Source organism: Lagopus muta, chromosome 16 (genome assembly GCF_023343835.1).
Source record: "Lagopus muta isolate bLagMut1 chromosome 16, bLagMut1 primary, whole genome shotgun sequence".
Lineage (NCBI taxonomy): Eukaryota > Metazoa > Chordata > Aves > Galliformes > Phasianidae > Lagopus > Lagopus muta.
Genome location: NC_064448.1, coordinates 7,685,252 through 7,708,534, shown reverse-complemented (window position 1 = coordinate 7,708,534; position 23,283 = coordinate 7,685,252). Strand labels below are relative to the sequence as shown.

General features: G+C 41.8%; 1 protein-coding gene across 4 annotated transcripts in view; it reads right to left on the bottom strand.

Annotated features, from left to right (window-relative positions):
- Positions 1 to 20,450, bottom strand: part of PREX1 (phosphatidylinositol-3,4,5-trisphosphate dependent Rac exchange factor 1) — a 154,128-nt gene extending 133,678 nt beyond the window's left edge. For all 4 annotated transcript variants that reach the window (XM_048963214.1, XM_048963211.1, XM_048963212.1 and 1 more), the window contains exon 1: positions 20,081 to 20,450. In XM_048963214.1, coding sequence (XP_048819171.1) covers positions 20,081 to 20,245 — 165 coding nt within the window. In that variant the 5' untranslated portion in view covers positions 20,246 to 20,450. The remainder of the gene's footprint in view (positions 1 to 20,080) is intronic.
- Positions 20,451 to 23,283: the final 2,833 nt, after the last annotated feature.

Here is a 23,283-nt window from a genome sequence, read left to right as displayed (position 1 = left end):
CTGTGCTGGTAACAACCTGAAATGGTAGGTTTGGAGCAAGTGAGGAACAAGACTGAAACAGGCAAGAGAGAACAGAACCCCTGCCAGTTGGTTACCACTGCTTAGCAAGTTTGTGAGAGCTACTCCCATACTCATCAGGCAGCTTAGCCTGCCTTTAGCACCAAAGGGGCACGTGGGGCTAAAGCCCCTAATTGTTCCTGCAGGTGGATTGAAGAGCCTTCACAACTTCCCATGAAAACGAACGGTAAGGGTTATGAATACACAGAGTAAGGCAAGATAAAATAGCAAGTGAAGCTGCCTGAAAGTAATAAATGAATGCATTTGACCTATTCCTCTCCACTGCTTAAAGAAAGGAGAAAAACAGGACTAGAAAAGATCAAAATGCCACCTTAACCCTACCCCAAGCAGGAGCAGAGAATCTATTACACTTCCATCAGCAGTCTGCCTGGTTTATTCTCAGTAATTAGTTTTGGACACTTCACAACATTCCTTTTCTATCTATTTTGCTGCTTCGCTCGCCTGACTTTTAGAAACTATCTCTTCATTTCTTTAATCTTTTTTTCAGCCACTGCAATTTAAGCCACTGCTATCAACAAATAGACGCACAAAGGATTATACTCCCTTAATCAGAACTTCAATAATTGAATTAAGAATTTAGGAATTCTTTGTGTTTTAGCTGTACAAGTATGAGAATTTCGTACTTGCGCCTGATGTTTAACAGTAGGATAAAGTTAAGCATTAAGTGAAAGAACTTTCCAGGATTCAGCTATTGTAGCTGACTACTCTGTTTCCCATGTCTGCATTGTCTCCCACAGCCTTCCCTGTCCTTGTATATGATGATTATGTCTGCCACAAAAGCAGATAAACAAAAAACAGATGACGGTATTCAGCTGTTTATTCTGCAAATGCTGTGATCATCGTGCTCATTTTCTAAGCAGCAGAGCCAAGACTGCATCTGCCAGAGCACGGTGTCCAAGCAGTACATTCTAGGTGGCAAATCCAAACAGGGAAATTCATATGGGCCATGTTATTGTATACAACTTCAGTTTGCATACGGGAAAGGTTATAAAGAAATAAGTAAGATAAATGACATTTCTGTTTTTTTCACATGTAAACAGCACTTCTTTTGCTTGTATAAAAACCAGCAAATCTCAATTCCTGGAGTCTACTGATTGGATTACATAGCCTTTCTTCTCTCCTCAATAATTCCTTCTTATTCCTGCTTTTCTGGTGTGCCTGTGCCTTTCTGTGCCTACTCTTGGCTCTGTTGGGAGCAATGAGCTACTGAAGATGAGCAGCATCATCTAATATTTAGCATCACTCTCTTTACGCATGAATGTCCTCCATAATGCGATGCAGAGTCCATAAAGATTTCCAGCTCATGCATGCTTTAACAGTTGGTACCACACATCAGTGCATTATGCACTTGGAGATATGACTGCTATGTAAACTCATCAAGATTCCATTTGCATCAGTAATAGCCAGGAATTCATTACCAACAAGCATGAATCCCAGAATGTCATCACAGCTAGAAGGTACATCACATTAATAATTGGAGAAAGAATATATATGGTGTAGGAGGCACTATTCTACCGTAAGCTCTAGAAACAGAAAAAAACCATTTATTTTGTGGTGTTAAAATTGAAACTGCTCCAAACTAGCAACGGTTTACTGGCAAAAAGACACTTAGGTACTCCTACTAAGCCTCATCTTTTACTCATTTGGGGCAGTTTACTGGGTAAGCACCTTCCTGCTGCACTTTGCGGGCCCCTCTTTGTATGTGACACCCCTCATTGAGCTGGTACAAGCCTACCTGACCCCCATCCCCCTTCTTCTGTGCTCTCACCACTCACTGCAAAGGAAAGCACTTCAGAAATGTTTTTTAAATATCACCACTCTTGCTTTGGTAACGCTGCCTGCAAGAGTCAGTTTGCACATATATACAGACTATAGCTGAATCTGAAATATATTTTGAACATCTTTCTTTTCTAATCTGCTCCGTTGCCATCTTCTTTATAGCCTTTTAAACATAAATACTGAGAGCTTTACAGAAAAAGAAAGAAACCAGATACTTCTCAGCAGTTTACACTCTTCTATTCCTCATCTGAAGGGTTAAAATCAGTACCAGAGACACTAGTGAATGCATAGTGAAGACAAATGAACACAGGAATAAGCAGGGTTTATGCAAGTAACACTAAAAATAACAAAAAAATACTAAGGCAGGAAATTCCTGCCTTGTAGCTCTAAAAATTTGCTAAAAATTAAAAACTTTTCAGAGTTTTCTCAAACAGGAGACCTTTACATCACTACTTTGCTCAAGTTCTGGACTACTTGATGGTCTCTGAGCTGAAAAACTTTTATATCGCTCTGTCTCATAAAAAATATCCCCTATATCTCTACCAGAGACAGAGCATGCAGAGAAATGGCATTTCATGGTTATTCTCCATCTCTCTCCTGAATTACATTCTGCCTAAAACCAGTAAGAACTTCTTCATTGGGCATGAAATACTGGTATGCCCAACACTGAGCATCTCATGTAGGTCATCCTTCAGCGCTGACTGAAGAAAAATTTTGGGAGAGAAAATGCCACAGGATTTCATTGCATGTCAGAATTTAATGTTTGAAATTAATCTGGAATTGATAAATATCATCCCTTCCTTCTCCCTTGCTGCTACAAACAGAATAACCCCACCAAGAAGTACAAAGGATAAAGTGACAAAAGGACTGCACCATCAGGCAAAGAAAAAAGAAAATTCCCCAGCTTTCAGAAGGATGCTGTTAAGGCAATCATGCAGCATCGAACTTTTTCTTAGAGGTACTCCAAGGCAGATTATTCCTTTGGAGAGGCATGTCCAGAACCATGACACTACAAAGACTCATACTAAAATCAATGATGGAAAAGATGCTGGATGTCTAAACTAAGGGAAATTCCCAGTGAATGGCATTGCACATTCTACCCAGAAGTTTCTAAAGGCAGCATCAGAACTGCCTCAGAAAGACAAGGAAGTTTGAGATCTAAGCACCATGTTTCCAAATCTTCCTGTAGATTACACATCCACCTGGTTCGAGTCACCACTGGGAAAACCTTTATTATTTTTAAACTTTAAGCTGTCTTAAAAGTTTAGAAAATATATTTATGCAATAATGAAAGAAGACAGAATTAATTCATTTAGCCAAATGACACTTATGCACATTAGAATGGACATATAAGAAATATCTAAATAAGAAACTTCACAAGGAAAAGATTGTGAGATTTTTCCCTAGTGCCACAGCTGAAATCTGCCTGAAAAAGTCTTCCTACTTCACCCAAAAGTCTCAGTCTCAGACCAATTACACCAGCTTAGCTGAAACTTGCTTACACAGCAAACAAAAACCTACAAGCCTAGAAAACAGAAGCAGATTAAGACAGCACATGTTTCTCTTCCTCCTTTGGAACTGTCACTCAGACATCATCCATATTTAATACTTCTTCCAGAAAGCAAGTTCTATTCTTATGGCCAGAGGTTCATTGTAGATGACTCAGGTCATCAGTGCAATACTGGAAGAGGCACTGGAAGAAGAAGCTTGGTCTACACACAAGCAGCCATAATTCTGCCCTCACAGCTACTGCTCTCAGAGTCCAAACAAAAGCAATATCTACATGGCACTGGGCCAGCCAGGGGTATACAGCACCAGCTCAGGTCTCCAGCAGAAAAGCTGGAAAGTACTGTCTCAGAGACCCTACATATCTTCTCCACCACTTTCCTAATGTGTACTATATCTAGAGTATATGTGGAAAATAGTTTTTAATTCTCAGCAACTGGGAATATGACTCTACTGATATCCATAAAATGCTAAATAATACATTCTTATGATAATGGCTATGACTCACATTTACAAGCCAATTTAAATGAGATGGCTGATGTCATTTTTGTCCTCTATTCTGTTCCTTCCTCTCCTGAAGGTTACACCTGTCTCAGACAAGGTTGCACAGAACATGCATCTGTTGCTAAAGCACTGTCTCCTACAACTCAGCACTCAAGCCTGCATTTACACATTGACCTGTAGATTATAAAAACTGGAGATGGAAATCTCAGACATTCATTCATACCTTTGGAATTCATGGAATAGGACATGGTGATAACTGTCACAGTGACTCCCATATAAACATGCCCACAAATGTAAGTCAAAGCACTAAGCAGTGGAAGAGAATGGATGGTCTACCAGTTTGTTCTGCTCCAGTGTACTGTCCTGTAAAATAACGTGAAATAGGGACTCTAGGATAACAGTATATTGCTATCCTGGCATTTCCAATTGGTTGCAACGACCAGGAAATTCCAAAGTTATAAACCTAAAGCATCCACACTAATTTTGTGTTCTGCTGTGCCCCAGAGGCCCTTTGTTTATCCATCTCCTCAGGGCCATCATTTGTGTGCTCCAACAATAGCGATAAAGAGGTTGAAAATATGATGTTTTCACCTCTCCTTGGAAAGAGGTACCTCTATTCCTTCTCATAATCAAAAGTCTCAAAAACTCACTGATATATTATTTAAAAGGCTTAAAAGCATCTTGATACTCAGAGATGCATAACATTTTTGGCATTGCGTTTCCCCTTTGGCATTGCGTTAGTTTGAAGCAGGGAGCAGTGGCCTCTGACTGAGTCAGAGCTGAACAGAGGTGAACAAAAGTCTTTGTTAAAATGAGGAGAATTATGACAACACCCAACAAGAGCATTGACTGAAGATAAATTTTCAAAATCAACTGAAGGGAGGCAGCTGAAGCCTTGCAAGATCAGAACTGTGCAGAGACCCAAAATATACCCAAGTACAGCCTCCTGCATCCAAATCTGGGTTTGTGCAGTGAGTTTCAGGATTCAACAACTAAATAACTCAATTCTTATTTTAAAGCCTAAACCCTAAAGCTAAAAACTGCATGAGAAGAAGCTTCTTTTCTGTGGTATCTCCAAAGTTCCAGCCTCCCACCAAAATCAAGAAGAACAAGGAGGCCACACGAGTGAAGTGTTCTATATAGCAACAGTTATAACTCAACTTTTTCCAAATCTCCCCTCAGATTCAGCTTGGCCTCAGTTGTACTTTCCCGGAACAGGCTGCTCTTTCACAGTGAACATAAGGACAGTAAGAGGAGTACATTCAAACCACTGACATTTTCACTTCACTTCTGTCTTTTACACCCTTTGTGCTCAATATAGGCTTGATTACAGAGCTCAGTCTTGCACCAACTGCTTAATAGAGTAGTTTTGCATAGCATTGAGATGAGCAGCTAACATACACACAAGCAGACCAGGCAAGCGTGAAACAACCAGATGTCTGAGTGTTTGCACTTGCACTTGTTGAGATTCTACAATAAGCACAACTGTTCAGACAACTGGCACTGAGTAATTCTAAGACATAAAAGTAGCTTCTTTATTTACATTCTTATTACTCAGTGAGAGCAATGGGAAGCTGCTGACGGGCAGTTCCTGAAGAGCTGAGGCTTATGTTCAACAACTTTACGTTTGCACCAGAGGGCTGCAGCAGGAAAACTCTCCTAGCACAGTCTCTTGCATTTAGCACTAGTATTCCCAGAACTGGAAAATTACTGATGCACCCATCTATACACATTGATTTTTGGTCTGTGAACAGAGACTTTCAGTACTGCTTCTGTTTATACCTAATGGTCCCCCTGGAACCAAGCTAACACCACCAATTCATTGAGCATTAACTGCCAGAGACATGTCAGCTGGTTGCCAAAAAATGGAATTAAAGAATTAAAACTCTTGCTGCACTTTTTCCATGAAGGTCACATATAGCTTTCGTGATATCTATTGCTGTGTCTTCCTAATGGAGGTAATGAATGAAGACAGGACATTCAGCTGCTGGCTCTTAGTTACTTCCTCTACAACCTTTGGACCATACATTTTGTCTTTCTGTGCCTCAGTTTCTCCATCTGCTATATCCATATTTTCTATTTTGAGGGAATACAGCTGAAAAAGAGTTGCATAAACACAGACTAGGATTTGTATTCTTAATGCACTTCAAAGCAAAATTTTCTTCTTTAATGCTGGAGAAAAAAACAGCCTGAAACTTTTCTTTCCACTGGGTTAAGCTGTTTTTTGATACCATGCTACCCCAGCAGCTCACCCAGAACCACATTAAAAGAGAACTTATGTCACGCAGCCTTGCCTCCAAACACACACCACCTGGACACAGCAACTGCTGCCTCTGCACTTTTAATTCTTGCTTGCTGATTGCAAATTTCAGTTCCTCTGGTTTTGTGCTGCAAAATTTTGATTCATACTTTACTTTCCAAATATTGTGGCTTTTCTTGTGCAACTGCTCAAGAAAGATACATTTACCTCTACTGTGCAGAAGGATCTCCTATGTTGTATGTAGACGTATATGCTGCATACACAGTAAAATGGACAAAACCAATCAAAGGCTTGGCTGTTCTTTTTAGCTTTATTTTATGTCAAGATGCATATTAAGCTGTTTTTAAATGAAGAAGGAAATAGGTCAGGGTGAAGTTCCCAGATGTGCCTTGCTGTTGGTGATGCTTACATTCTGTACACCAAAGGCTGATACTGCAAGGTGCAAGCACCTGCTGGGACAGGCTGGGCTTCCTCAGCTCCTCCTGGCTTCAATATCCTGCAGGATGAAGCACGCAGAGACAGCTGAATCCTCAAAAGATGCTCTACTAGACATAATATAACACAATATTGTCCTAGACTGTTCTTTCTTTTTTCCTTTTTCTCTGCTACGCAATAACTAGAGAAAATTCCCATCCCACTTCAGTAAATCCATCTGCTGGGCAAAATTTCACTGGCTTGACCTGTTCACCAGGTTACAACTGAGATACAGAAGAGTATATCAAATATTTAAGGTGAGAGAGGCTTAATAGTCAAATAAGAGACAAAAACATGCATTTGTTCAGGGAATGTTTTGCTGAGTAAATAAGAAAGTCTTGCCTCTTTTGACAACCATACAAAACACACAAACCCAACCAAGACCAGAAACTAAAGTAATAAGAAAAACGGTACACAATTTTTAATTTATAGTAATGGAAACTGCCCAAAGCTGATTTATTCATTGAAACTTCATAGTTGGCAAATACTGAAGGACTATGAAGTCATCTAACACGTCTGCACTGAACTGCTTGAATACTAGAAGTACTGCTGTCCTTTTTGACTTCTTCCATTTACTCAGAACCAATACTTGTTTCAGTTTTGTTCAAAAGGATTCACTACATATTAGTTGTATTGGTTCAGTTTTGTTTCTAAATGCTTTTCCTCCTGCTTCCTAATTCAGAAATGTACTTACTCTGGCAAATACTGCTTCTGAGTGCTGAACAGAGAAGGAGGAGTGCAAAGAAGAGAAAAAAATATATAGTAAGTTTATCTGTCCTTGGGCAAAGGCTTTGCAATCCACTGCAAAACAAGGTAATAGTAAACCAAGAATCTGGGTGCAGTGTGAAGGCCAGAAGTCTGGATACAAAATACTAGAAATTCAGACACAGCAAGGATGGAAGTCTGGCTCAGTAAAAGTCCAGCAAACAAAAAAGTACCGCAACCCCAAATACTCTGGATTTTGTGTACCTTGCACCATTTAATGGTGCTTTTGTCTTGTCTGAGTAACATAACTGGCAAATCTCACCTTTCAACTATTTCTCTCAAAGAAATCACCTTTGGCTCAAACAGCTCCCAAATCATTATTTGCTCACCAGCAAGTTTTCAGAACATTTCCTCACACATGTGAACAGAACATTTATGACAATGCAAAGAAGGAGACGCCGATTTGCAGCAGGGATATTGGCACACACAATGCTTCAAGAGATGACAAAGTAACAAAATCCTGGGAACAAGTTTCTTTCCAATATTCATTACCTCTTTTCCTACCGAGGGGTGGTGCCTCTAAGAGCTGGCTGCTTGTAGCTATCACGCTTCTACAGCTCTCTTCAGAAATCTTGCCCTGCTGTTCTTCCTTTTTTCTGTGTCTTCTCATCATTCTCCTCACAAACAACTGCTTCCTATCTGCACTGATTTCCGAGCACAGTGCCACCAGAGGACAGAGACAGGACAGAGACAGAACCACCAGCATCCAGATGGACAAGAGACAATAAAACTAATATGTAAATGTCCAGTGACTATCATTTGAAGCCTCTGATTTTCCACAATAAAACAGAAATGAGCAAGCAGCACTTCGTGTGAAGGACCAATGTGCTTTCAGTCTCAACTCACAACTGTCAGTAATAACGCTCAGAATTAGGTAATTGTTGTCTGGTTCCCCTTTGCACTGCCCTGAAGCAGCCCTCACCCATTCAGGCCACATTCCTTCTTTTCTCTCCTCCACAGATCAAAAAAACAAAAGACACCAGGCTATGACAGCAACAGTCAGTAGTGACAGAAACTAGCTAAGGAAAGCTGGCAGAAGGGATTTCCAACACCTCTGGCCTGGCAACAGGAACTTCCTCATAACAAGAGAGCACTTGCCACAGCACAACTGTTCTACCCCAGTACCGTGCCACAGACTAGGGTGGGAGCTCAGGCTACATCTATCCTAAAGCTAACAGTGCTGGAATTCTGGCTGAGCCTCAGAATACTGTTAGAAGAATGTTAGAAAAGCTCCTGGCACCCTGTGGGCCCGCCACTCATGCTCTCCCAAACAATTCCCAGGCTCAGCGCCAACACTGGGATGGGCAGGGACCGCTCTCAGTGGGCACTCTGAATGCAGCCATCCTGCTTCGAAAAGAGCAGAGCTCAGCCAGACAGGACCGTTCCAGACACACGCAGCTGGCCTCAGGGCCGCAGGATGAAGCCTGGCACTGCTTTGCTTACTACATCTGTAGCCGAAGTCTCCTGCTTAACAATGTGAGGCATTAACCACCGATCAGTTCTAACGAGATCAAGATAAAGTTATGCCTCCGTATCTTTCCTCACTGTGACCTACATATGAAATAGTCCACAGCCCACTGATATACATCCATGTCAGGCTTCTCCATTGTTCCCACAACAACCCGGATTCTGCCTAAGAATCAGGTTTCAGGGTCCAAAAGATTCCACCAGGTCAGAAGTTTTACAGCCTTCTGTGACTGCCCCTTCAAACAAAATGAAAGGGGCTTCCTTAGCCACCCAGAGATGAGGTTAACAGCAAATGGCTCCCTGCAAGGTGATGAATTGAAAGCAGTTGTCAGATTAGACAGAAAGTCCCTTGAGACCAGAGACTTTGCTGTGTAGCTGAAGTCCGCCCACCTATCTGAGATAAGAACTCACTAAAATGCAAATTCTTATCAGGCATCTGTCCCCAAAGCAAGGCCCTCGCCAGTTACACACCACGCTTTGAATATCGGGGAACTCTTCTCACTGTCGGTTTCCTCAGCCTCCAAAATAATCCCTGAATGAAACCTTTAATGATTTCTCTGTCTTGACACATATTTCCCTCATGAATCCTATGATGGGTTGTTCCAAGTTACTCACACCAGGATGACAGGCACAGGAGCAGAGAAAACTTCCAAGACAGAAGAAGTGTTATCACTTAAGTGATTTTCTGTAGATAAGCAAACGTTTAAGGAGATGAGGATGACATCATTACGCTTTTTTAAAAATTACTTCTGAATTAAATCTAAGCCCACTTTATCAACTGCAGAAGTGGTTAACATCTGACAGCCATCCAGCAGTTCCGGTGTAAAATGGGTCTCACAAGTTCAAAGCTGCTTCTTAATAACTTGTTCACACCACAAAGACACGCACCACTCCTTGGTGGCAATCTCAGCAGCCAGGGCAGCAGCTGTAAAGGGCTGCGCTGGCCTCTCTTCACAAGTGGCCCTCTCAGGGGAGGCATGAGCAGTGTGACCTGCCAGCAATCGGTGTTTGCCCACACATCAGAAAGGACACATGCTTGGTATCACTGGCAGCAACATCACAACTAAATCAGCAACCTGATTTGGGCAAGTCCCAGCCCAATCACATCAAGTTTCACACGCAAAACAGACAGACAAGCACATCCCAATGTATACTCAAAGGAGCCCTGAAAAGGTTGGCTGTAACTCTTAAGCACTGGCAACTATATAACTAATGAATCTACTGGGAACATATAATCAATAACATGCCTATTAGATTGCTTGCTCTTTTTATAAAATTATTATTTTTAACTGAAAGTATTAGTGAGCCAACTGAATGATAGCTAGCATATCTGACTGTTTTTAATGACTAAAAGACAGAGCTAATTTAAAAAAAAAAAAAAAAAAGAGCAGCTTTGCTTTACAGAAGCTGAACTGTTTGGAAATCTACAAATTAACCTGCTGACACAAGAACTGACCACAAGCAAAACCAGAAGTAGAAAGTGAAAGTTGGAATGAAGTATTCACAAAACTTACTCAAATGAATCACGAGATGTCAGCTGGGTTGCAGCCAGGTGTTGTTCGTATGGCCAATATTCTTTTATGAAATAGTGATTGCAATGGCAATAACAATACATGAACGTAAAATTTCTTTGAACTCAGATCTGCTGTCCCATTATCCAAGTAACCCCCTGATCTTTAAATAATCAGGGCGTAAAAATCTATCACCCTCTCTGCAATGCAGCAACATATGACATTAATGTGCCTATGATACCAGAACCATCAAGAGTGGCACTGCTATCCAGTTTGTGACACATCGCCACAAGTTGCCAGGAACGGCCAATATCTGCCTTTCTGCCACTAGGTTTGTGGGGTCCTATCAGAGCTCTTATTCAGTTTTGGGCAATTACTATCTTGTGGCTTGACATATGGCTATCAGCTGTGTAAGCAATCAGTTATTCTTCTAAGGAGGAGGGCTCATTAGGAAGAGGGAAGGAACTGTTTTCTCCCCACAGAACCGTTTTTCCCTTACTCTAGCCTTGAGATACACAGTTCAAAGGGAGCTGAGGCCTCTTCAGATGAATGGCTTCAATAGAATGGCAAAGGGAGCCAGGCATTTTAGTTCAGATATCCACCCTGAGGGTCTGTGCCAGCACAGGTTTACCGGGGATCTGAATGTCCACTGCAGATCTGAATGTCCACTGCAGATCTGAATGTCCACTGCGGCTTGACTCAACTGTCTGTGCAGAATCAGGCTTGGCTGGCTAAACAATCAAGCAATAGTCTTTATCTGCAACAACATTTAAGCCCAAGATCTTCCTCAGGTCTTACACAGACTCTGGGTACAATCCCCATTCCAAACCTCAGTTAGATTAGCACAAAAGTAAAAGGTGGCATTCAGATTCTATATGAGATAGCTCTGCATGAATTGCATTATACCACAGTGAAAACTGTAGCTGATTAAGAAGTAACATTGTCGCACATTTCAAGTTTTGTTTTGTTTTTTGTTTTGTTCTGCCTTTAGCTGTTAAAGGCTGAGAATGCTGCAGTCGTTCCCACTGTGAAATGGGAACTTCCAAATAGTTGAGATAATGGTGTTTCTATTCCTTTGAAAAAGTAGGACCAGTTGCTTCAACACAAGTTGAAAACACAATTTAAAGTATTGAGACAGAAATGAAAAGGGAAGGACGGGGAAGGAGGGAATGAATCAAAGTCACCCCAGAGGAAGAAATAGCAGCCATCCTGTGCCACAAGTACAACCCCCACTGCTTATGTCCTCAATTCAAACAGCCTTCATGCACTCTGAAACAGTACCACTTTACTGATTGCATTAATCAAGAAATCATCTGTCAATTCAGGGCATTTAACGAAATACTGCTCTGTAAATTTGAATTAAGAATCCCATCCCAATACCAAGAGGATAGGAATAAACAAGAGCATTTACTGTGAATGAACTATGTGTTCTTTCACCAGGTCATCTAAAGCACAAAACAAAAGGATCTGGCTGAAAGACTCCTCCAAAGGGATCTTGCCGTGGTGTCACAAAACAAGGAGGGGCAGTCATTGAGAACAGTTTCAAAGATTCTATGCACAGGACAGATTTCTGTAAGCATGACAATTGCTACTTGCATATGAAAAATCTTCACAAAGTAGAGAAGTTCACAAGATTTCTTTCCATTTCCTAATTTCAAGAGCTTCAAGCAAGAAGATTAAGTGTAAGAGATTTGAAAGCCTTTGCCACTGGAGAGGCTTCATCCAACAAGGTCCAAGAGGTCAAATTAGGTTTCTGGAAGGCTTTGTCACTAAATCCTGTCTTAATGCAAATAATAATATAATAAGAATAATGGTAGTCTTTGCAGGTAATGATGGATCTGCTTTGCAGATGTGGGTCAGCAGTACTCTCTCTGTCAGCCACCAGTGTAGACTGCCACTGCACAGGGATTTCAAGCATCACCTAAATCAAAACTTACACAGCAATTTATGTCTCAAAATCCACTAGAGTACTGCAAGACCTTTAGCAAGAAAACTCTCATTTCAGGTTGAGGATCCAATTTGAGGTGGAAAGAAAAAAAAAAGAGAGAGAAAGAAAACAGAGAAGGGAGAAAAGTGATTTTGCATCTGGAAATAAGGAAATGCTCATATACTCCTTTATATTTTCTTGCAAATGCCTAAAAGAAAAAATAGGCAGGCAACAGAAACAAGTAATTTTTTGACAGCTTCATCTTTCATGGACTCATCTGGATGCCTGCAGGCAGACAGAGCACTCGGGAGCTGCTCTTTTTTCAAGCCTCAGATGCTTTTCCAGAGTAGGAAGCCTCTGGGAAGGCCAGGATCTGAGCAGAGGGAAGCTGGCTTCAGGACATCACTTTTCCCCCTAAGGAAGGTTCAGTGTTGCCTTTCCAAAACACATGCCTGAAGTCTAAATATCAAGCTGTTCCCATATACCCTCTCTGCAGACACCTGGCTGCTGTCACTGGTATGATCAAGGTGTTGTTCTCAGATACAAGTACAAATTGAGGCAAACCTTTCTTAATGCTTCTTGCTTTAATAATACTACTGTAGAAAATAAAGGAACTCAGCACAGCTAGAGACTTGTGTCTTGTGCCTGTGTTTTGAGAACTAGAGTTTGAGAAATAAATAGATAGATTAGCAAAGAATCCAAACAGAAGAGAAAGTATCTGAGGTAAATTTAAATAGTTTGTGGGAAAAGAATTTGAAAGTCTGACAGTTAAATCTAGACTGAAACAAATGTGATAAAAGCCATGAAATACTTGAGAGATTAATAAAAAGAGAAAGAGACTGCCTCTGTGCTCACTGAAAAAACCCCCACAAAGATGAGATATTACAGTAGGCATTAGGAAAATGTTTCTAACAGTAAGGATACCTAAGAATCGGGATAAACCATCCCCCATGCTTAGGGATGAACGAGCGGCATTAATGGGTATCTGTCTGCCTCCTGCTAAAATCAGCCAAAACCTCTGAAAGTCGGCCATGTGTTCAGCTACATGTAGACCAATTCACTCAAATTCTTTTGGCTGTCTGTGATTCTTGATTTACTTTTTGATCCATGTGCTCTTTTCTACTGAAGCCCAGCATCTCTGTCCTTCCCATACACTTATTCAGCTCCCAGACTGCTTTTACAAGCGAGTTCTGAAAGCACAGGGCAGCCACTCTCTCCCTTCCCCCAGAGATCACGGCACATGTTCAGACAACAACTGGCACCCCAATGTGAGAGGGAGGGACAAATGGCAGAAAGGCTGATTGATGGCATCTCTGCAGTTGAGAGGAAAGAAAGACGTAGTCGGGTCAAACACTGCATTCTGAAGGATGTAACAAGACCAGAGTAGAGAGATAAAGGATAACAAGGGTCAGATGAACACCAAGCCCCAGTGAGGAAACAAAGAGAAAGGTTCAGTTCTCACCTGCGTGCCAGCAAAGTGGTGAAACTACACAGGGGATTTATAGGTGTTTTCTCATTGTCGATATTTGACGAAAGTGTGAAAATAACATCTTTCATATACACAAATCTGCTGCACACCTAACACCTTTGGTTTGTAAAGCTTCAGTGAAAAAGGCTGGGGAAGGAAAAGAGCTTCTCATTTGCTGGCATTTCAGAAAAGTAAAAGCTATAAAGATCCGTATCTCCAATATATGTAGAAATAGGAATACTAATGGCACAAAAGATGACTGCCATAGGATGTAAGGGAAAATTGCAAAATGCACAGGAAAAAAAAAAAATCTTTTCATTAGAGCAAAGGAAAAGGTGCAGTGCTTCATTATATACTCCTTCCCTCCACAATAAAACTCTTAATTTAGAGCAGAATATTATAAGCAACATCCTCTGCTACAAAAAAAACCTGATACCACCACTCATATCTCTGAAGCTTCACCAGCTGAGACTTTCTTCTCTCTGAGCCTAAGATGAATAAATATTTTCAGAGCTTTCTTTGCTTTGTTTTGTTTTTCTGCTTTTCACTTCTATTTCACTTTCTATAGACTGTTTTCTTCACGTTCTCTTTGTACCCAGAGCAAAAGAACTTTTTCATCGGCTCACATTTCAGCCTTTAGTAGCTGATTTTGCATAACACAACCTGAAAAATAAAACTTCTACTAAAAGTTACCAGCCCAATTTGAGTCATAACGTGAATACCTAATAACTAATGCACATCTATGGTTTGCTGTTGTTCTTCACACTCTACAACCACAAGGGATACAAACTTGCACTTTAAAATTAAAGCTGTCATCTTCCTCAATTTGCAAGAGTCAGGAACTGGGCCTTAAAGAAAAACATCTCCTGTTGTGAAGACCTAACAGCAGAAAATCTCGATCATAGGCAACCATAAGAGTTGGCCATAGGGGAGCATATCTGAGTAATTAAAACAACCGAACAGCAAAGTTCATTAAGATCTCTTTCAAACAACTCCTTCTCCCCAGCTGCTCTTTTTGCTGTCTCATAGCAGAGGAACATCACCCAATCACACCGTTCACCTCCTAGAACAAGAGCATATCTGTGTCTCTTGAGGGTAAAACATGCAGAGAGCAGGGGCAGAACAGGAAGCCACACCTCACAGATGAGACGAATGGTCTTTGCTGCTCCGAGCATCAGCAGCCTAATCTCAGATGCAAACAAGATTGTGAAATATGAAGAGAAAAAAAAAAAAGTGATGCTTATCATATTTCAAGATGGGTGGAGTGCAAAATCCAGAGATACTAGATCAATTACAACTACAGAGCAAGCAAAAAAAGGGAGCATAACAAATATTTTGAGTCTGTAGGATGTGGGTTAATTTATCTGATGGCACGTGTCCTAACAAAATATTTACACAATAGATAAGATGGAAGAAGACTTCCAATCTTCATATAAAAATAAATGGCAGAAATATTCAAAACTAAAAATAATCCTGGTACAATTAGTTATCCAGCTTCATCTCCGATAAGGACAGCTCAACTTTCAGGCTGTTTTCATGCCTCCATCAAACACAGCGATTGCTCAATCACAAAGTACACTCAGTCGTTCAGATATTAGAATTTAGGAGTTGGTGGTTTGTCTTCAGAGATGAAAGAGCCATATTTGTATACGAGGCAGAGCATATTTTGGTTTCATATACTTGCAGTTACCTGATGAAGCAGTGGGAGCTGCATGTGCAGGTTAGAACCAAGAATACAATGAAACTAAAGGACTGCAGAAAGAAAAAAAGACAAAGTGTATGCAACAAAATACACTGCAAGCTAGTGTGTTAATATGCTTTCACATGCAATTAATATGATGACACCAACAAACTGCTATGCCAAACCTTTAAATGCTGACATGTAACTGCTGTGTACCCACTAGCCAATCTGTCTTTAAACAATGGACAACAAGTGTGTGAAGCACCTCCCCACTTGAAAAACAGTCTCTAATCATTGCAATGTCAGTATCAGAGATTTGACCACAGTTCTGTGGAATGGCTGTACAACACTGCAAACCAACCAAAACCTTTCTATTTTTCCTCAAGGAATTTTGCAGCACCTTTCTCTGTACAACAAGGGGAAGAACAGATTCCCAGACAACAGGTAAGCTTAAGTCCGCAGTGTGCCAACATTACACCTCAGCATGCCAGCAAAATGATGTCACCAACCGACACTTTAACATCTCTCAGACTGGTCACTCAAAATCATGACTCGTTTTAGTTTTGCCACAGAAAAAAGAAATGTTTACAAGATGATATACAGGATGTAAACATATCTGCATGAATTGCAGTGAGTTCAAAGAGGCTGCAAGGAGGCAAAGGATTAATTGAATCTCGAAGTCTGGAGATCTGAAATCCTTATGGTTTATGATCTCAGGGACTTACAACAGAACTATTTGCCTTTATCTCTTTGAAGTTTATCTTACTCCATCAGGAACTTTTAGTCAAGTTCCTTTAGCTTCAGACAATTTTCTACTTTGTTTCTCATTTGATCAGCAGTCCTCTAATGACGTTGGCAGCAGGATGTTTTCATCCATTCCCTGTAGTTCTTCTTGCTGCTTTAAAAAACCTCTCTGTGTGATGGGCCTTTATAAGGAAGTTTTAAATTAAGTTAGCAACATACCAGCATATCTACAGTATTATCTATTAATTCCATGACTTGCACAGCATTTCTTCTGCAGCATACCTGCCTAACAAAATGGCAGATAAGACAGGACATGAAGCATGTGCATATTTATAACAACTTCAGATCACAAGCGGTGGGCTGGTAGAAAACAGTTTGTCCTTTCTCAGTATGACAGTGCTTCACCTTGAGGCTTAAGACTACAAAAAAATGCAACTACAAAGATCACATGATGCACATGGGTACCATACCTGTACCATACTACCTTCTAATACAAAGCCAAGATTCTGTTTAAAAATAGCTATATCCCTTGGAACTGATCACCTCAACTTGCAACATCTGGAACAAAACACAGCAAAGATCTACTGCATTTCATTTTCTCCACAGTTCCGAAACACGATATTATAAAACAACTTCTCATAGGAGTAACAGAAACTGAACAGGAACAAAACCGACCAGGACTGCCTTCTTGTGTCCATAAGTCAGTGGAAAAGTTTCACAAGCAATGTGCAGATTGAAAAGGAGCGGAGTACATTAAACCTAATGCACTGAATAACCTCATTTAGCTGTAGCTATGAGAGACATGTAAGCTAATGTTCCAGATACAATTCCTCTTGTGATAATTACCAGAAGTATGGGGTAGTAGATTCTAGAAATTATTATTTTTATTTAAATAGGTAAACATCTGGACTAATTTTACTAATCTTTTTACTTCTAAGTACAAAAACCAACAGCAAAATGTTTTTCATGGTGTCTAACACTGTTTTTATGGCGAGAAAAGGGCACCTCATGTTCTGTAACTTTCACAATATCCACATGATAAATCCGTGGAAGCAAAAATAGAGACCACAATCTTTTATGAAAAGCAAATAAAAGTCTGAGTCCCTGTGTTCCCAGGGAACCTCCCTCCTTTGTAGCATAGGGAAGAAAGACTTGTAAGCATGCAGAAAGAAAAAGGAAACCTTTCTTTTAACATGGTCTTGTAAAAAGGACAAAAATACTTAGTTGTTTTGATTTATTTGCAAATGCATAGCATCAGATACTTAGGAGATTCTTTTGCATTACTAGGGAACACATGGAAGCTTCTGTTAGCAAGCAAGCTCAGCACTGTGAATAAACCCATAGAATGTAGTTGTTTGCTTTTTAAAACATTGTTTATTGAGAATACTTAATGAGAATTGAAGCTTCAATAGCAAATATTTAACAAGGAGCACAAACTCCCTCACCTAACCATTTTCTAAAGCACAACTGTCCCATCCTACTTAAAGAAAACACATTCTTGGCGATTGAAAGATGTGAGATTCAGCCTTCTGCTATTTATCAAAGTGATCAAGTCTTCTCAAGCAGAGGAACCTGTACCCCTCAAGTTTTATCTCGTGTTCAACAGGAACTGCTTTCCATAAGATTCGGAACTGCAGCTGTCCACACGGAGGAACTGCAGTCTTTTCTCCACTGCTGCCAAAAAATTGCTCCCACAACATTTGGAAAAACAATCAATTTCAGTTCAATTCATACTATTAAAAAGAAAAAAAAAAAAAAAAGACTAATGTCACATAACCATATTGAAGCATTAACTAGGTATCATAGCCCAGAAAGTGGAATAGTTTACATTTGTTTTGCACTGGATAAGTGCTACTCACACTGAATGTGAAATGGTAAGAAATGGATCCATGGGGCAGGAGCTGCAGTTCCTCAGGCAAAAAGAAACAAAACAACTAATGGGAGTAAAGTGAATTTAATTTGTGAGGCACAAGTAGATTTGAGAATTCAGAATCCCAGAGCTACAGTATTTCTTTTGCTAGTGTCATATGGCAAAACTTTAGCCCTATAACTGCCCCTAACTTCGGTGACCATATAGATGACACCATGCATCACATGTCGTGTCCTCTGTCTGCTGTGGGAGGCAGGGCAAAGCACTTGGTGGTACCCTGTAGAAAGTGCTAAGTTAAGGCCTTTCACCACATCTATGCATGAATTATTTCTCACTCCAAATTTTATCTTTGAAAATTTCTTCCCACTACTGCTCCTTTTATCTCTACAAATTGCAGCGGGTTTTCATTCTCTTTTCCATGGTGCCGATACCATTCAGTTGTCTGAATGCAGCTGTATAGAGTTTCAGCCTACAAGAACTAGGTCAATGATTTAAGAAACTTCTTGTTATTTAGGAGAGCACAGGAACTTTCAACACACACTTAAAGTTAACCCTGTCTATGAATCCTCCTCTAAACCAAGGCCTAGAGATAGGAAAGAACCAATCCCTCAGTGCTTTATTCAAACATAAATAGTGAAACAGAAACTCCATGGGGGAGTAAAGCGACGCTATCAGAATCAACCCCTGGTGATAATACTGCAGCCAACCCATGGGGTGGGAAGGGCTTCTGCTGCATGCACACCATCCTGAGAATGCAGATCTCCTGCCACCACTTAAGGTGTATTACCCACTATTGCTCTCATGAAAACTGCCACATTGATAAATACAAATACATACTTTTTTATTTAGGGATTTGTTTCCTTCCAATTTTTTTTTCCCTAATCAATGTAAATCCCATTTATGAATACTGTGACTGCTTATAGCTGCTGGAAGTGAAGCTAAAAACACATGTGGCTCGTGTCTGCATTCCAGCCTGTAGTTGACAAAATCTCAAATTCAGTACTTAGGACAGAGGAGTTTTCTGAGTTTTTGTTATTATTATTATTACTTTATTTTGTCTATAGCACGGGGCATTTTGCAACTCACAGCTTTTTTTAGAGTCTCCTTACAGCGAGACACAATCCTCATTTTACATGAAGCCAACTGACACTTTAATTGGAAGCTTTCTGAAATTACAGACTTTGTGTTCAACTACTTGAGAGAAAAGGAGGATTTAAGTAGAGACTGTTCTTAAAGCAACCACTTCCTTTCCATTTGTCTTTTATGCTAGACAGTTTGCCACTTGGGTGATTCTGAAGAACATTGAAGACAAATAGGGTTTAAATAACAAACAAACACAAACATGGCCAGAAAGACGACTCAGAAAGAGCCCGGGGTTGAAGCCCGTTAGATGGAATCAGGTTTTAGCACTTATCTAGCAAAACACCACAACGAATTTCTGCCCTGACCAATCTTTTGGAAATCTCTGCACAGACTTCCCTCGCTTTCATTACCGATCTCTGTGCAATCAAATCTTTTACTCTTTTCTTTTTAAGGCATATCTCTTATCTGGCAACTTTTACTTCAGGCTCTCAGGGTTTATCTGCAGGACTGCGATGGTGATGAATTTCACATCTCTATAGGAAGAAGAAAACATCCAGATGGAGCTTTACTTCTGAACCAGCCCTTTCGGAGGGTGGTGTAATTGCCTCCACATGCACAGACACACCCTGCCCGATCCCGTGTTTACGTTTACCATTAAAGCGACACATATCTAACATTTATTTACAAATAACAAGCTACGAAGGCAGAGCTTTTAACAAAGAGTAGAACAACTTCGCAACAACAACAAAAGGGACGCGGCGTTCCGCGAAGAAGACGCATCCCCGGATCGCTCCCTGTCACGGCGCGGGCATCCCCCGCCCTCCGCCTCTCAGCACAAGAGATTCCCCCCGCGCGGATCGGCCCGGCCGCGGGCACTTCCACAAGTTGCTCTCCGGAGCCGCCCGCGGAGAGGCCGCCCCGCCGCCCCCCCGAGGGGCTCCCCCCGCCCGCACCGCCGCTCACCGACTGCAGGAAGTGGAGGGTCCCCACGTAGTCCCGCTCGGTGCTGAGGATCTCGTTGAGGACGCAGAGGCGGAGGCGCAGCTGGCGGTCCGCGTCCTTGGGGCAGCCCGCGGGCTCCGAGGCGCTGGGGGCGCCCGGCGGCGGTGGAGGCGGCGGAGCCTCCATGCTGGCGTTCCGTTTTCCCGCTGCTCTCCTCGGCCGCCTCAGGAGCCCCCCATGACCGCGCCGTGCCCGAGTAACGGCGCCCCCCGCCGGCCCCTCGGCCCTGCCCCGCCCGCGGCCGGAGGCGCTACTGGGGCCGCTCGCCGAAGGGAGCCCGGCTGCGGGACATGCCGAGGTAGCGGCACGGCGCTGAATGAGGAGAGGAAGGGAAGTCCCGGCGGAGGGGGGAGTGAGGGGGAGCGAGAGGCGGGCGAGGAGGGCGGGACGGGGCGGGCGAAGGCAGCGGAGCCCTCCCCTCTGGAGGCCCGGCCGGGCCGGCGGCGGGGGGCGGCTGAGGGGAAAGCGCGAGTGGGGGTCGGTCGGCGGGCGGGATGGATCCGCGGGCACCGCGCGGCGGGAACGCGACCTCACAGCCGTCCTGCGCTGCACCGCCCCTCAGCCCACGCACCGCTCGCACACAGCCCACTCATGCACAAACCTTTCACACACAGCCCTCGCACCACACACCGCTATTCTTCTACACTTAGGATCACAGAATCATGAAGGGTGACCACTAACATCTACTAACAACTAACCACTAACATCGCCGAGTCCAAGCCAACACACCCCACCATGCTCACTAACAACGTCCCCCAGTGCCACATCTCTGTGGTCCTTGAACACCTCTAGGGACAGTGACTCCATCACTTCTACAGAGTCTGTGCCACTGTATCACTACTCCTGTGAAGAAATTTTTCCTAATTTGAACCTAAACCTTCTCTGGTGCAACTTGAGGCCGCCACCTCTCTTCCTATCACTTACCTGAGAGCAGAGATCAACCCCCACCCCACTCCAGTCTCCTTTCCAGACACTGAGACAGTGATGAGGTCTCCTCTGAACCTCCTCTTCTCCATACTGAACCATCCTGGCTCCCTCAGCCACTCCTCATAATCACTTGTGTTTCAGACCCTTCTCATCTCAAACAACAGCTACATCACACATTTACATCAACCCCCATGCTGTTCACACACAGACCCTGAGCACAGGCATACCACACCACGGTAACAGCACACCCAAAGCACACACCACTCTTGCCCACACCACACACACAGTGCACTCCCACACCAAATACACGCAGACTCCTCATGGGATGTGACCTGATGTGAGCAGGCACACCAGAACAGGTACACTCACACACAAACTCAGGTGGTGCACACAGAAATGTTCACAAATGCACAGAGACATACACACAGATTCATCCGAAGCTGTAAAATCACGGAATTCACACCACAAACACTTGCACATACAGAGAAATACACTCAAATCCATATATTTCCCTCCCCTCTGGTGGACTGAGGGGCTGATACACAAACTCACCACTCCAGAACAGATGCATACAGGAATATGAAAACCTAAATGTACACAGACATGCAGAAATAAGAAATTCCATGCCAATGCAGAATACATATGGGAAATGTAAGTGTTGCTGGAAATCGTAAGTATTTTGTTTAAGTTTGTTGCAACTACTTATACAAAGTTACCACAAGGCACAAAGGCGCAAAAGCAGAGGTGGACTGGATAAATTGCATACCATGGTACAGAGAGTCCTCTAAGACAGTGTTCTTCCTGCTGACTCTCAGAAACCTACCTTGGTTCAAATCAATGGAGATTCTCTCAGATGTCTTCACTGCACTATGCACTGAAAAGCTGCCAGGCTTTTGAATTAAGGAGAAAAAATGTTTCAACAGAAAGTTTTTAGAAAGATAATGATGTGAACCTTGAAGTGGGGTAAAGACAGAGATGATTTTCTATTACCTTAAACACGAACATAAATAATGTAATAAATCATAATTTTCCTCAGGCTAAAACAAAATACCTCTTTGGGTATTTTAAGGACATTTTAACTTGACAGTGATGTTTTTCTGTCATGACTAATATCTGTCTTCAAAGCATTAAGTTTTCTATTTAAGAGAAAATGATGGAGTTCAACATACACAATTGTCATCCTGAATACTGATTTAATCTTCATGAGTATCATATTGCATGAAATGAAAACCCAGCTCTACAGCTAAGGTTATAGTGGCAGCAGGCTTCATGTCTGCTTCATAGGGAATATCAGATATTTTCAGTCCTAGATGTGGACACTGTCTGTATCAAGTAATAATGATTTATCAGCTTCCCAGGTCTCCTTTTGATGTAGTTTCAGGTCAAGGTGGGCAGTTTGAACCTCCATAAACATGACTCGTGATATGTTGTAATACCACTTTATTTCTTCAACCTTATCAGTGAGAAATGTTGCCTTCACTCTAAGTCAGTCAGAAACACGGTTGCTCAAAACAGGACAGAAAGTATTGGAAAGCTCATGTATACTTAACTGTAGGAAGTTGGAGGGAAAAACCTGGAGAACAGTGGGAGATAATTCTGGGTTTTGCACAGATACGAGCTGTATGATCACCATAGGATGTGGAAGAGCACCTCAGCACAGGCCTGAGACAAGGACAGCGAAGCAAAGACTTCAGAACAGGTCAGATTAAACTAAACCCACTATTTTTACTTCAAGTTTGTTATATTTAACCTTTTATTCTATTCTCTATAGCTTTGTCATTTTTTTTAGTCAGTGTGTCTCCCATTGCTGTATTTTTTGAAACCAAATGACTTTTCTGCCTAGGAAAAGTGGCAAGACTATCAGCTAAAAGATCCTAGCAGGTTAAATAGCAATGTTCTGTTAGGGAAAAATCAGCATCACCAAAGCTGCGCCCCCACCCTGTGGCTGAAGGAGAAAGCTGATAACTTGAAAGTTAATGATTGAACTGTGACTCCTTTGCTTGCTTCAAAAGTCTCATTATCACTTCATTTCTTCAGCAAATTCTGAGGCAGAACACAACCATGGAATCAGTGGGATGCTACCTGAGCAATGCTTGCACTACTGTGTAATGTGCCTTTTTGTTTATATTGTGTGTGATCTACATACACATTTTATAGCTTTACTGTCAGCATTTCTGTGTTGAAGCATTACTATGTTAGGCTTTTTTAATGGGATACCACTTGTGACTGGAATGAAT